The 16131-nt window shown below is 39.5% G+C and overlaps 1 protein-coding gene across 1 annotated transcript in view; it reads right to left on the bottom strand.

The window, feature by feature from the left end:
- The window catches only part of LOC102831973 (centrosomal protein of 192 kDa-like), a 228395-nt gene that overhangs the window by 206402 nt on the left and 5862 nt on the right, over positions 1 to 16131 (bottom strand). Inside the window, exon 3 of the mRNA XM_006876586.1 lies at positions 11122 to 11298. Coding sequence (XP_006876648.1) covers positions 11122 to 11298 — 177 coding nt within the window. The remainder of the gene's footprint in view (positions 1 to 11121; positions 11299 to 16131) is intronic.

Here is a 16131-nt window from a genome sequence, read left to right as displayed (position 1 = left end):
GGGCTAAGTGAGACAGAGGTAAATAATGATATATGCACAACTTGAGAACAGAGTTCTGGAATACAGAGATCGAGCCACGGTTGGAATGTGGAAAAGGGGGGAATAATATTAAGATGCTTGGCTGTCCTTTGAATCTTGGTTTTTTCCTTGAATTATATTATAAAATAGACATTGGAGGGGGAGAGAAAAGAATAGCGTAAAGAATCACCATAGAAAGCTTGTAAGTCCATCTTCTGCCTATAACTGATTGGAAAACCTAAAATGGGGCTACAACGTGCCCAGTGAAGGAGGCTTCCTGCGGAGCCTCTGCAATACATAGGACTATAGGAGAAAGCCTGAACCACATCCAGATCTCCAGAGACAGGAAATTCCCACTTGAAAGGAAAAGCAGACCAACCTGGAGTGGAGTGGCGAAAAGAACAGAGGATACTTCTTGAAAGAAAGACCTACAGGAAAAATACAAAACAACATAGGCAGACGGACTGTTACTACAAGAACAAGCAACATGCTTGCCCAGAAAACATCAAGGCAAGTGGCCGGATCTCCTCAGTGCAAACCCCTTTCAAGACTAAGACTCAATGGGAATACACGCTGTGATTGGTGACCATGCTCGACACCGATAAGGGGAAGTGAGGGAAAAACAGCAATGAAGTGGTGAGCTAAGCCCTACAACGTTCAATAGACTTCTGTGAACCCAGGTGAAGACCAGTGTGGCAATACCTGGGGACCCTTGGGCCCAGAGTCAGTGACACAGCCACAGAGGACTAGAGTGGAAAGTGAAGCATCCAGCTGATAAGAAGAGAGGGGATATGCATAAGAACACCCACACTTGCGGATAATACCTACTTGTCCTGGCTTCGATGACTGGATGATCAGAGCTCAACCAGAAGTAAAAAGAAGAGGACAAAAAAAATTTATATTCTCATACAATTTGATGAACTTGACCTACACCTATGGAAGTAGTAGCTCAAAAGAAGGAACAAGTCCTTACAGCAAGAATTATTCCCACCCTCTCCACAAAGAGTAGACAAGCCTGGGCAACTTTGGCTACCCAAAATGGGGAATAGGGGGCTAAAAAGGCAAGAAGTGACTCACTTACAAGCTTTCAAGAGGGAACCTAGATCAGAGCTCAACCACAAGTAAAAAGAAGAGGGGAAAAAAAACAAAGTATTCTCATACAATTTGATGAACTTGACCTACACCTATGGAAGCAGTAGCTCAAAAGAGGGAACAAGTCCTTATAGCAAGAATCATTCCCACCCCTTCCACATACAGAGTAGACAGGGATGGGCAACTTGGACATTGGCTACCCAAAATGGGGTTGGGGGGCTACAAAGGCAAGAAGTGACTCGCTTACAAGCTTTCAAGAGGGAACCTAGACCCAGAGGGCCTGGAGGAAGGTAGAATCTCCAGTGAGTAGTATTCAATCTGACTAGGCGGGGCTGATGCAATGAAATGCAGACGGGTATCTTGTAATACAATAGTGAATAATTGTTATCAAGGACTGACTTTGACGGTTGGAAATGTAAAGGTAGACGTTTTATAGCAAGGAGGGGAGTGATTAACTTTTCAGTCTAGGAGCAGAGGTCCCTAGGACCATCAAGGGAGAAGAGCAGAGAGCGGGACCCTACCCAGAGAAGCAGTGATACCTGAAATGGAGCCAGAGATGATGATGTGGAGCTATGGATCACTCCAGAGAGGGAGTGCAACTGTGTGCTGAAGACCTGGGGGACATGGGGGAAGGATTGCATGGAGGGGATTGTAACCACAGCAATAAGACAATATATGATAGAATGAATGTAAAACTAATGTTCTCCCATGTGAGATGATATATGATAGAATGAATGTAAAACTAATGTTCTCCCATGCATATGATCACATAACTCACCTTAAATCATTTAAGGAAAAAAGAAAAAAAAAAAAAAAACTCCACCGAACTACTGAAAATGTCCAGGAAAACAGAACAAAAGATTTCAAAACATGACCAAAAACAGAAACAAAGGAGCATTCAAACAAGAAATATACAAATTGGAAACAATTCAAAACCTACAAAAAGAGGTCCAGATAATTAATAATAAAATATCATATATGGACAATACACTGAAAGAGCAAAACAGTAGAACTGAAAAGATGAAAGCCATAATGAGAGAGATGGAAGACAAATCTCTCAATACTACTAAGATAAAAGAGCAAACAGAAAAAAGGATAAAAAAATCTGAAGACAGCCTAAGATTAATGCTGGATAGCATTAAGAGGAATAACTTTACAATTATTGGCATCCCAGAACAGGAAGAATCAAAAAAGTACACAGAGGACATAACTGAGGAACTACTGAAAGAAAATTTCCCTAACATTTAGAGGATCAGAAGATAAACATTCAGGAAGCTCAACAAACTCCAGGAAGGATAAACCCAAAATGAAAATCCCCAAGGCATATCATAATCAAGCGCTCCAAAGTGAAAGACAAGGATAGTAACCTAAAAGCAGTCAAGGAAAGTGTTACTTACAATGGCAAGCAAATCAGATTAAGCTCTGACTTCTCAGCAGAAACCATGCAGGCAGACAGACAATGGGGACACATATATAAATCCATAAAAGAAAAAAACTGCCAACTAAGAATCGTCTATCCAGCAAAACTGTCAATCAAATACGATGGTGCAACCAAAATATTTCAGGATAAAAAGACACTAAGAGATTTTGTCAATACCAATCCAATGCTTCAAAACATCCTAAAGGGAGTGCTCTGGAATGAAAACCAGCAAGAACACAAAACAACCAGAGACTGACAGATGTGGCAACACTACATGGAACTCATTCGAGAGACAGCAGAATTCAAAATAGAACAAAATTACAGCAATGAATTCAGAGGACCTGTAAGGCCAACCAAAGGTCAAAATATTAACAACTTCAAAGAAAGTAAAATCATAGGAACAGAGATCCAGGTAGTAAGGATGTCAGATAGATTACAAAATACAATAGACTGTCGTAAATGGATGAAAAAGTTAATAGACTATAATGAACCCCTCCAAAAAAGTTAATACTTCACAACTTACCATGAAAATGAAGATCCAATCAGAACAAGGAAACATGAAAACTAAGAAGAAACTGACAAGAAATAGCACAAAAAACATAACCTTGGCAGAAGAAGGCATAAAGAACAAAGGAACAAACAGCATCACACAAAAAATTAACATGATTGCAATTAATTTATACTTATTGATAACTACACCGAATGTCACTGGCTTAAATGCATCAGTGAAGAGATAGAGAGTGGCAGAATGGATAAGAAAACAAGACCCCTCAATATGCTGCCTGCAAGAGACACACCTTATACACAAAGCCAAACACAGACTAAAAGTTAAAGGATGGAAAAAAAATATGCCAAGCCAGAACAAACAAGATGGCGGATCAGGTGTAAGTGCAGTAAGGAGCTCTGTCAACAACAACACAGAATACTGGAACAAGCAGGCTTATGGGATGGTCCCAGAACTCTGAATCACATATAAAGGAATACTGAGATGGTTGGAAGGCTTACAGCTAGGGAAATTTGTAGCAGAAGCAACAAATTCATTGCTTTCCAATTCAAGACATTGAGCTGCTCCAAAAGCCGCCATCTTGGGTGAGACCAAGCGGGGGAAAAGATAAGAGCAGCCACGGACGCCTGACAGAACCACGGAGATAATGGTGTGGACATTCTTTTCCTTTGGTATCTGTTCACTGGTCCCTGGCTGTCTGCGTACCTCCATTCTGGTGACTATAGGAGTGCCTGAGATAGCGGACACCCCAGACTCACCCTCGGAGGGTTCTACTATGCATGTACACAGATCTCCTCACTTAAAACCAAATGGCCACAGATGCCTTGAACTGTTTATAACTAGAAAAAAAGGCCTGAATGGGAATTGTGGAGCAGGACAGGCAGACTAAAAAGGAAAGAGGGCAAAAATTAAATCCTAAATTACGTCAAAATGACCAACAGTGGCATCTTAAAATTTCTCAAGATGAAGAGTGAAAAGGGAAACCCATATCCTGATCACATCTACCTGGAGGCATTCAGAAAGCATAAAAAATACCAAAATACACAACCATCTAAGTATTAGGGCCACAAATAACTCCTGAATATACTCAATAACAATGTCTGCACATGTCCAGAAACAATATAAGTGGTCTGAGGCAAATGAACTGGAAGTCGACCTACACTCAATACTGGAAGATAGGTAAGTACTGGAAATGCCTGAGAAGGAATTCAGAAAAATGATTATAAAATATATCAATACATTATATAATGCAGTTGAGAATAATAAGGAAGAAGTCAGGAAAGCACTACAGAAACAATCACATAAGATAAATACAGCATTGGAAATAATTCAAAACCTATAGAAAGAGGTCCAAATGGTTAATAACAGATTATCAGAAATGGACAATACATTGAAAGGGCAAAGAAGTAGAATTGAAGACAGAGAAACCAGAAGTAGTGAGCTAGAAGATAAATCTCTCAACACTACTAAGATAGAAGAGTAAACACATAAAAGGATACAAAAAAATTGAAGAAGGCCTAAGATTCATGTTGGACAATAAGAAGTGGAATAACTTAAGAATTATTGGTATTCCAGAACAGGAACAATCACATAAGTCCACAGAGGAGATAGTTAAAGAGCTTCTGGAAGAAAATTTTCCTAACATCATGAAAAATGAAAAGATAAGCATTCAAGAATCTCAACGAACCCCAGGATGGATAGACCCTAAAAGACAATCACCAAGACATAAAATAATCAAGCTCTCCAAAATCAAAAATAAGAACAGGATCTTGAAAGCATCTAGAGAAAAGAGAAATATAACATACAAAGGCAAGCAAATCAGATTAAGCTTGGATCTCTCAAAAGAAACCATGCAGGCAAAAAGGCAATGGGGAGAAATATATAAAACCCTGAAAGAAAAAAACTGCCACCCAAGAATCCTCTACCCAGTAAAGCTGTCAATCAAATATGACGGTTTAATCAAAACATTCCAGGATAAACGGAAGCTAAGGGATTTTGCCAAAGCCAATCCTGCTATGAAAAACATCCTAAAGGAAGTTCTGTGGACTGAGAACCAACAAGAACAAACAACTGCAGAATGACATACATGGCAGCATCACCCTGAACTCAATAGACAAATGGAAGAGTAAAGAACAGAATAAAATTATAAGGATCTAGGAGGTCAGTCTATGATCAAAACAATTACAATGTGAAAGAGGTTAAACACAGAGGAAAAGAGATCCAGAAAGTGGGAAGGTCAGGTAGATTACAGGATAAAACACACTGTCTTAAATGGAGGGTAGAACAAATGGAATATAAGGTAACCACAATGGGGTTGGGGTGGGGGGGTTAGTTTGGGTGCTGGGGGAGGGCAATACAAGAAGTGGGGAGGAGGCATAAGAACAAGATAGATAGGGGAACACTAAAACAGGTTTGCATGGCCTAGCGGGACAGAGGTAACTTGTGATGCATAATCAACCTTGGAACAACAGGGCTCTGGTATACAGGAATCTGGGTATAACTTGAAGAGGGGAAACAATACTAAAATGCCTGGCTGTCTTATGAATATTAGTTTCCCTTGCCTATTATTATAAAATAGACACTTGAGTAGAATAGAAAGGAATGTTGGGAAACATGCTTAGAGAAAACTTGTAAGCCCGTCTTTAGCCTATAACTGATAGGAATACCTAAAAGGGATTCTACAACTTGCCCAGTGAAATAGGCCTCATGCAAAGCCTTTACAGAGTATAAGGAGTATAAGACCTTAGGTGGAATCCTGAGTCCCATCCAGAACCTTATGAGGAGGGATTCCCACTAGAAGGGACAAGCAGACTGGAACAGCTATGGTGACAGAAGATACATCTTCATGATGAACCTGACCTATACTCAGAGCGGTAGTTACTCTAAATACTAACAGAGAGAGAAAGTCTTCACATCAAGTATCAATGCTATCCCCTCTGTACACAGGATAGGGATGGGCAACTTAGACATTGGCTACCTAAAACAAGGGGTCAATAAAGGCACGAAGTGACTGGCTTACAAGGTTTCAAGAGGAAGTTTAGTTTAAGAGTATGAGGGGAAAGAAAGAGTCCCCACTGAATAGCTATCATCTTGTCTAAATAGGTCTGGTGAAAAAAGATGGGGATAAGATTCAATAGTGAATAACTGTTATCATGACTAATTACATCTGTTACGATTGTACAGGTAGAAGTTTTGTAACAAAAAAAGGGGAGTGGTTAATCTTACAGTCCTAACAGAGGACCCTAGGACCATGAAGAAAGAAACGCAAAAGCAGAGTGCAGGAACTTATCCAGAGAAGCAGCAGCGCCAGAGATGGAGGCCGAGATGGGGGCATGGAGAGGGGAAGTAGCTGAGGACTCTAAATTCATGTACTAAGAAGAGAGGGACTAAGAGCTGGTGGCCAGGAGGCAGACTTGCAGAATGTGCCCTATGGGAGATGTAAATTATTATATATACCTGAGTGGCATTTTTTTTTTTTTTAATAACCAGAATTTATTCTCTCATACTTAAGGAAGCTAGAAGCCTATTAAGAGTGCCAGCTCTAGAGGAAGCCTTTTTTGTTGTTGTTTTTGCCCCTGGGGAAGAGTCCTTACCTTCTTTCAAGCATCTCTAGACCCATATGTCTTGGCATCAATCTTCCTCTGGATCTAGGAGCATCATAATGCAGAGGATGCACTCCACTCCTGGATCTTTTGAACTCTGTTTAATGTGTCTTAAGAAAGATTAACTTATGATACAACATAACCCTTTAGATTGCATCCTGCTTAATTAACACAATAGAAGTGAGGATATACAACACAGGATATTTATGTCAGATCACATCATGGGTATATGTGATTACATCATTACATAACTGCCACATTAAATCATTGTGTGACTGCCAATCCACTGATAATCATGCCTCCTCAAGTTGTCACATATTTTGGAGTGACACAATTCAATTCATGACACAAGCATTTTTTATAGGCCCTTGGGATCTCACTCTTTGGTGGGGTAAATGCTATAGATATACTAAATTAGATTATACAGATGTTTTCATGAAGTAAATCTCTATGGAAGATATAGCTGGGGCTGGGGGAAATTAGCCCTTAAAATTACTTTGTCTTTACCACAATCAAATCAACTCAATTTTTCTACCGACTTTCTCAGTTTGGGATCAAGCCTCCTTGTGGCTCATCTTTTCCCTCTGTTCAATCCAATCTTCCTTGCTTTCTTACTTTCTCCCAAGAGTTGTTGTTAAGTGCCATAGAGTCTGAGTGGTATTTTTTGTTTGTTTGTTTTTAAAAAAGCTAAAGTGTATAGAGAGAAATACTATTAATTGATGGTACATGGAGGGAATTATAATCATTGTAATGAAACAAGGTGTATGATTTGATGAATGTAAAACTGATGATATGCCCAGTAAACTTTCACTCAATCAACAATAAAAACCTTAAATAAGAAAGAAATATATATATACCAAGCTAACTGCGATAATAAACAAGCAGGAATGGCAATACTAATCTGTGATAAAGTGAACTTCAAGACAAAAACCAGCATAAGAGACAAAAGAAGGACACTAACTCATTATCAAAGGGTCAATTAAGCAAAATGACACAACCATTATAAATTTCTACTCTCCCTATGAAAGAGCACTAGGATTATATGAAGCAAACCCTACTAGAAATTAAGAAAGAAATAGATAAATCTACAATTATAGTGTGAGATTTTAATATGCCACTTTCAAAAGGGGATAGGACAACAGGAAAGAAACTCAATAAAACTAGAAAGGAACTAAACAGCACAATCAACCAACTTGACCTCATAGGCATGTACAGAGCATTCAACCCAACACTACAATTTACATTCTTTTCTGTGTACATGGAAAATTCTCCAAAATTGACCATGTGTTAGGTCACAAAGTAAGCCTTCATAATTTAAAAACATCAGAATACTACAAAGCATCTTTATCAGAACACAATGCTATAAAACTAGAAATCAACAATAAGAAGACAAAGAAAATAAAGTTAAATACATGGAAACAGAACTGAATAAACACCCTGCTGAAAAGCGACTGGGTAGTAGAAGAAATCAAATGTGAATTCACAAAGTTCCTAGCAACAAAGGAGAATGAAAACACAACATACCAAAATCTTTGGGACATAGCGAAAGCAGTGCTGAGAGGACAATTCATTGCAATAAATGTACCCATCCAAAAAGAAGAAAGAATCAAAATTCACACATTAACACAGCATCTCCAACAATTAGAAACAGACCAACAGAGGGAACCCACAATCACCAAAAGAAAAGAAATAATAAAGATCAGAGCAGAAATAAATGAGATGGAAAACAGAAACACTATAGAATCAACAGGACTAGAGCTGGTTCTTTGAAAAGATTAATAAAATTGACAAACCACTGGCAAACCTAAAAAAAGAAAAAAGGGATTAAGACACAAATAACACGAATTAGAAACCACATGAGAGATGTCACAACAGAGCCAAAGGAAATCAAAAGGATAATAATAGAATGCTACAAAGAACTGTACTCCAACAAATTTGAAAACGTAGAAGAGATGGATACATTTTGAGAAAAACACGACCTACCTAAATTTATACAGAGTGAAGTAGAAAACCTGAACAGACCCATAACAAAAGAAGAAATTGATCAGGTCATCAAAAAACTCCCAAACAAAAGAAACCCAGGCCTAGATAGTTTCACTAGTGAGTTCTGCAAACATTCATGGAAGAGTTGTCACCAATTCTGCTCAAATTATTCCAGAAAACACAAGAGGTTGGAAAACTTCCTAATACATTTTATGAAGCAAGCATAACCCTCATACCAAAACCAGGGAAGGACATCACGAAGAAAGAAAATTATAGACCAATATCCCTCATGAACATACATGCAAAAATTGTCAAGAAAATCTTAGCCAACAGAGTCCAGCACCACATCAAAAAATAATACATCATGACCAAGTAGGTTTTATAACAGGGATGCAAGGATGCTTCAACCTTAGAGAAACAATCAATGTAAATCACCATATAAATAAGAAAACCAAAAGGAACCACATGATCATATCAATCGATACAGAAAAGGCATTTGACAAATCCAACATCCATTCCTGATAAAAACACTCAACAAAATAGGACTTGAAGGGAAATTCCTCAACATAATTCAGAGCATATACTCAAAACCAACAGCCTACATTACTCTCAATGGAGAGAAACTGAAAGCCTTCCCTCTGTGAACAGAAACCATACAAGGATGCCCTTTGTCACCACTCCTATTCAATATTGTTCTGGAAGTCTTAGCCAGAGCTATACAGCAAGAGAGATAAATTAAAGGCATTCAAATTAGCAAAGAGAAAGTAAAACTATTTGCAGACAATAAGATCCTATACATAGAAAACCCCAAAGACTCAGAAAAAAAAAAAAAAAGCTGCTATACCTCACTGGAAGATTCAGCAATGTAGCAGAGTATAAGATCAACATACAAAATTCAATACCATTTACAATAGCCACCCAAAGGACGAAATATCTAGGAATAAATGTAACCAGAGAAACATAGGACTTATACAAAGAAAACTACAAAACACTACTATAAGAAACCAAATGGGACTTACAAAAGTCGAAAGAATATACCCTTGCTCCTGGATAGCAAGACTTAACATTGTGAAAATGCCAATATTACCCAAAGCAATTTACACATATAATGCAATCCCAATCCAGATTCCATCTTAAAAAACATGGAAAAGACAATTACAAACTTTATATGGAAAGGAAAGAGACCCAGGATAAGCAAAGCACTGCTTAAGAAAAACAACAGAGTTGGAGGCCTCTCACTCCCCGATTTAAAATTTTACTACATGGCTACAGTGGTCAAAACAGCCTGGTACTGGTACAATGAAACATACATTGATCAATGGAGCAGAATTGAGAATCCAGAAAGTAATCCATCCACATACAGCCAACTGATTTTCGACAAAGTGCCTAGGTATGTTACATGGGGAGGAAATAGTGTCTTTAACAGATGGTGCTGGCAGAACTGGAAAGCGATATGCAAAAGATTGAAACAAAACCTTTACCTCACTCCCTATACATAAACCAACTCAACATGGATTAAAGACTTAAATGTGAATTCCAAATTTATGAAGGTCATCAATGAAAAAATAGCAATAAATGTGAGTGCTCCAATTCAGGGAATACACAGACTACCAAACATTTTGAAAACTACACAAACAAAAGTAGACAAAATAAATGATTGGGACATAAAAAGGGGAAAGCAAGCTGCCAAATGGAGAGCACCAGGGAAGTCAGGAAAATTATAAGCAACTCTAGAGAATCTAAGGTAAGTATTTTCTCCTGATACCAGATAGGGCCTTCTCCTAGAATGGTTGCCATGAATTCAGACTGTGGAAAATAGTTTGGCAGATCCTCCAAAGGATGAATGTGGAACTACTGTTATGACCCAGTAATTCCAATCCCAGTATATATCTAAAAGAAGTGAAAATGGAAAGACAAAACAGAAAACTGTACACTAGTTTTCATTTCAGCACTTTTCACAATAAGACAAAAGATAGAAGCAACTGAAATGTATGTCAACAGATAAATGGGTGAACAAAATGTGCAGTAGACATACAATTATATATTGCTGTTATTATTAAGTGCCTTGAGTCTCATAGCAACCCTGTATGGGGTTTCCAAGCAGCGGCTGGTGAGTTTGAACTGTTGACCTTGTCTATAGTCACACCCACTTTGGAGCCCAGCGCATTAACCGGCAGAACTACACCAGTGCCACACCAGGAAAACGGAATATAACACACTCACAAAAAGAAATTAAGTTCTGATACACATCCAAAATGGATGAATTTTGAAAACATGCTGAGTAAAAGAAGTCAGTCACAAATGGCAAATACTGCATAACCAAACTTACATAAAAAAAGCAAACATCTAGAAATCAAACTTTATCAGTGGTTTCCAGAGAAAGGAAAGGAAATTTGTTTGGGGGACACTGAATGTATGTTAATGGTGGGAAAGTAATTATGAAAAAAATTAAAATAGGAAAAGGTAAAAATTTCAAAAATTTAAGAAATAACTTGTAATACCTTGCACTTGTTGCAGAAGAGAAACCTCATCAAACATATCTTGGCCCTGGCAGGATTTTGCAGTTTGAATTTGTTCCTCTTGTGTTCTTGCTATATTACTTTGCAAAGCTGGCTTTCTTATCAGAGCATCAGACAAAAGTTGAATTTCCATAGGGTTTTTTTTCCTAGAGAGAGAATTTTTTATTATTACATTCAATTAATTGTTGTTGTTTACTACATGGCATCTGTATCAGAGGAAGAGTCATTAACAACCTGAAATTTGCAAATAACACAACCTAGCTTACCAAAAATGAAGAAAACAAAAACAAAAATCCTCACAACTAGACCAACACAACATGATAAATGGAGAAAAGACAGAAACTGTCAAAGACTTCATTTTGCTTGAATCACAATCAACACTTATGGAAAAAGCAGTCAAAAAAAGCAAACCACATATATTGCATTAGGTAAATCTGCTGCACCAGACCTCCTTAAAGTGTCCAAGAGAAAAGATAACAGTTTCAGGACTAAGATGCCCCTGACCCAAGTCATGGTATTTTCAATTGCCTCATATGCATATGAAAGTTCAACAATGAATAAGGAAGGCAACAGAAGAATGGATATAATTAAGTTATGGCGCTGGAGAAGAATATTAAAAGTACCACGGGTTGTAAGAAGAAACAGGTCTGTGTTGGAAGTACAGCCAGAATGCTCCTAGGAAGAAAGAATGGTGAAACTTCATCTCTCATACTTCAGACATATTATTAGGAGGGATGATCAAACTGGAGGGTCAGCAAAACAGAGAAAGACTCCCAAGGAAATGAACAACACTATGGCAGCAGCAATGGAGTCAAGTGCAACAACAATTGTGACGATGGCACAAAACTCAGAATTGTTTAGCTCTGTTGTGCATAGGGTTGCTATGCCATAATCGACTCCATGGCACCTCACAACAACAATAATGCCTAGGCAACTCTCCAACCCCAACTAGTTTATTTCAAACCCAACTATAATGTACTTCCTAGTTATCCACCTCTTTAATGAGGCTGTAGTACAGGTTAACGGAGTCCTGGTGTGATGCTGTGGGTTAATGCACCAGATTACAAAGCCGAATGAACTGCAAGGTCAGAGGTTCAAGCTCACCAGCTCCTCCTCGGAAACCCCATACAGGGTTGCTATGGGTCGAAATTAACTCATGGCACTTAACAACAACAGTACAGCTAATGGAGTCCTGGTGTAATGCTGTAGATACAGCACTGGATCACAAGGTCATTTGAATGACAAGGTCAGTGGTTCACACCCACCAGCCACTCCTTGGAAACCCTATACACTCACTATGAATTAGAACTGACTTGACAGCTTAACAACAACAAAGTTTAGGGGATATCATTAGCTTAAGCCAAAAGAACACACGTTGTATGTTGCCTTTGTATGCTGCCAAGTCAATTCCAACTTTTAGTGACCCTCCAGGACAAAGTAGAACTACCCTATAGAATTTCCTAGGCAATAACCTTTATGGGAGCAGATTACCAGAACATTTCTAAGTTTTGGTGGATTCAAAACTACTAGCTAGCTAGTAGCAGGAGGAGACCTGGATGGCCAGTAGTACGGCAGAACTGGGGACTCCTGAGCCCAGAGGCCCAGAGAGGACATGGCCACAGAGGACTAGAGTGGAGAGTGAAGTGTCCAAGCTGATATGAAGTGACAGGAGATGCACAAGAACACCCATACTTGCAGATAGTACCCACCTAACCTGGCTTCGATAGCTGGATGATCAGAACTCGAATAGAAGAAGAAAGAAGGGGTTGGGGGGGGGGGGGGGGGGGGGGGGGAGAAGTAGCCTGCTAGAATTTGATGAACTTTACCTATACTTATGGATGTAATAGCTCAAAAAAGGGAACAAATCTTTACTGTGAGGATCACTCCCACCCCACTGGTACACAGGGTTGACAGGGATAGGCAACACAAACATTGGCTACCCAAGTTGGGGGACCTATAAATGCAAGAAGTGACTGGCTTACAAGCTTTCAAGAAGGAACCTAGTTCTAGACAGGGCGAGGGAAGGTAGAAGCACCAGTGAATGATTTCCAATCTGTTGGGACCCGGCTGGCAAAAGGAAATGGGGATATGACTCTTGTGGTACAATAGTGAATAATTGCCATCAGAACTGACTGTGAGGGTAGGAAATATAGAGGTAGATGTTTTTTGACAAGAGGAGAGTGACTGATTTTGCAGCCGAGGAGTAGAGGTCCCTAGGACCATCAAGTGAGAAGAATGGAGAGCGGGACCCTATGCAGAGAGGCAGTGACGCCAGGTATGGAGACAGAGATGATGACGTGGACAGAGGGAGTGGCTGGGGACACTGAACTCAGGGAGGGAGAGTGTGCTGGCAGGCAGGGGGCAGTACTGTGTGGTGTACCCTTTGAGGTTATTTGATAATGCATGGAGGGGATTATAATCATTGCAATGAAACGAAATACAATAGGATGAGGGTAAAGCTGATGTTCTCCCATGTAAACCTCACAATAAAAAACTAAAAAATAAAAAAAAAATGGTAGGAAGGGGGAAAATAATGTTAAGATGCTTGGCTGGTCTTTTGAATCTTGGTTTCCCTTGCATATCACAGTAAAATAGACACTTGAGAGGAAGAGAAAGGATAGCCAGAAATATCACCATAGAAAGCTTGTAAGTCCGTCTTCTGCCTATAACTGATTGGAACACTTAAAATGGGGCTAACAGCGTGCCCAGTGAATGAGGCTTCCTGCAGAGGCTCTGCATTGCATAGGTGGAATCCTGAATTCCATCCAGAATCTTCTGAGGTGGAAAACCTCCACTTGAAAGGAAAAGCAGACCAGACTGGAGCTGCTAGAAGAACAGAAGATACTTTGTGAAAGAAAGACTAACAGGAAAAATACAAAACAATAACAGCAGTCTGACTGACTACTGCAAGAACAAGCTCGCCAAGGAGACACCAAGGCAAGTGGTTGGGTCCCCCCAGGGCAAACCCCCTTCCAAGACTTAGACTCAAGGTGAATACACGAGCAGGCATGCAGTCTGACTGGTGACCACGTTGGTCACTGATAAGGGAAAGTGAGGGAAAAACTGCAATGAAGCTGTGAGCTAATCCCGAACACGTTCAATAGACTCCTTGTGAACCTGGTGGAGACCTGGTTGGCCAGCAGAATGGCAAGACCTGAGGACTCCTGGGCACAGAATCAGTGACACAGTCACAGAGGACTAGAGTGGAGAGTGAAGCATCCAGCTGATATGAAGTGAGGGCAGATGCACAAGAACATCCAAACTTGCAGATAATACCCACTTGACCTAGCTTCAATGGCTACATGATCAGAACTCAACTAGAAGAAGAGGAAAAAAAGAATAATCTGAGACAACTTGATGAACTTGACCTACACCTATGGATGCAGCAGCTCAAAAGAGGGAACAAATCTTTACAGCAAGGATCATTAACACCCCCTCAGTACACAGGGTAGACAAGGATGGGCAACTTGGACATTGGCTATCAAAAATGGGGGTCCTACAAAGGCAAGAAGTGACTGGCTTACATGCTTGCAGAGGGAAGTCTAGATCCAGAGGGCACAGAGGAAGGTAGAATCTCCTCAGAGTAGTATCCAATCTGTCTGGGCAGGGCTGATGAAATGAGATGGGGATAGTACTCATGTGGTACAATAGTGAATAATTGCTTTCAGGGCTGTAAGGGTTGGAAATGTAAAGGTAGACATTTTGTAGCAAAAGGAAGGGAGTGGTTGACTTTGCAGTCCAGGAACAGAGGTCCCCGGGACAATCAAGGAGTAGGAACGGGATGCAGGACCCTACCCAGAGAAACAGTGACACCAGAGATGGAGGCTGAGACGATGACATGGAGAGATGGAGCGGTTGAGGACTCTAGACCCAGAGAGGGAAAAGGGCTGTGTGTTGACAACCAGGGGACAGGCTTGCAGGGTACACCCTTTGGTTGGTTGATGATTCATGGATGGGATTGTAATCATGGCAATGAAATTAAGATAGGATGAATGTAAAGTTAATGTTCTCCCATGTAAACTATCAGATAATTCACAATAAAACATTAAAAAAAAAAAAAAAAGAATCAGATACCCAGCAAAGTTGTCCCCTCAAATACAATGGCAAAATGAGGACATTCCCTGAACAACAAAAATTAAAAGAATTTATAACGACCAGACCAACTTTACCAAAAATACTAAAGGATGTTCTTTGCACTGAGAACCAACAACAGCAGATAACAATCTGAGATCACCATACATGACAACACTCAGAACTCAATTAAGATATAGAAGTATTTAAAGTATAACAAACCTGAAAAATAGTGAATTAGAGATATCGATGTATAATGATGTATAATGAAGTCAACTACAAAGCAAAAAGAGGAAATAACACAGATACAGAACTTCCAAATGGCAAAGCAGTCAATTAGATTTCAAGATAAAACACCCTGTTTTAAGCACATACAAAATTATCAAATTACTGAGTAGCCTCAAAGAAAAACAATATACTTGCATATCAAAATAATATAAAAAAACCAGAAAGATATAGTAAACATGGACACAACAGAAATGAAGACAATGAAAAGAAAACACACAAGAAAATGAACTCAGCACAGAAAATTATGTGGATGCAGTACCACAAAAAATGCGCAGAAAAATTGTTGTTATTGTTAAGTGCCAATGAGTCATTTCCAACCCACAGTGACACTGTATAGGGTTTCCAAGGAGTGACTGGTGAGCTTGAACCTCCGACCTTGTGGTTCAAACAGATTTTGCAGTTCAGCACATTAATCCACAGCACCATACCAGGTCTCCGCACAGAAAAATGGCAGTAATCAATTCATCTTTGTTGTTGTTGTTAGGTGCCATCGAGTCATTACCGACTCATAGCAACACTGTGTACAACAGAACAAAACACTGCTCAGTCCTGGGCCAACCTTACAATTATTGTTACACTTCGCCCACTGATGCTGCCACTTTGTCAATCCATTGCGCTGGGGTAGAGGTGGGG

This window comes from Chrysochloris asiatica, unplaced genomic scaffold, assembly GCF_000296735.1.
Source record: "Chrysochloris asiatica unplaced genomic scaffold, ChrAsi1.0 scaffold00392, whole genome shotgun sequence".
Taxonomy (NCBI): domain Eukaryota; kingdom Metazoa; phylum Chordata; class Mammalia; order Afrosoricida; family Chrysochloridae; genus Chrysochloris; species Chrysochloris asiatica.
The sequence above is the reverse complement of the archived record's forward strand: the minus strand, read 5'-3'. Positions and strand labels throughout refer to the sequence as shown.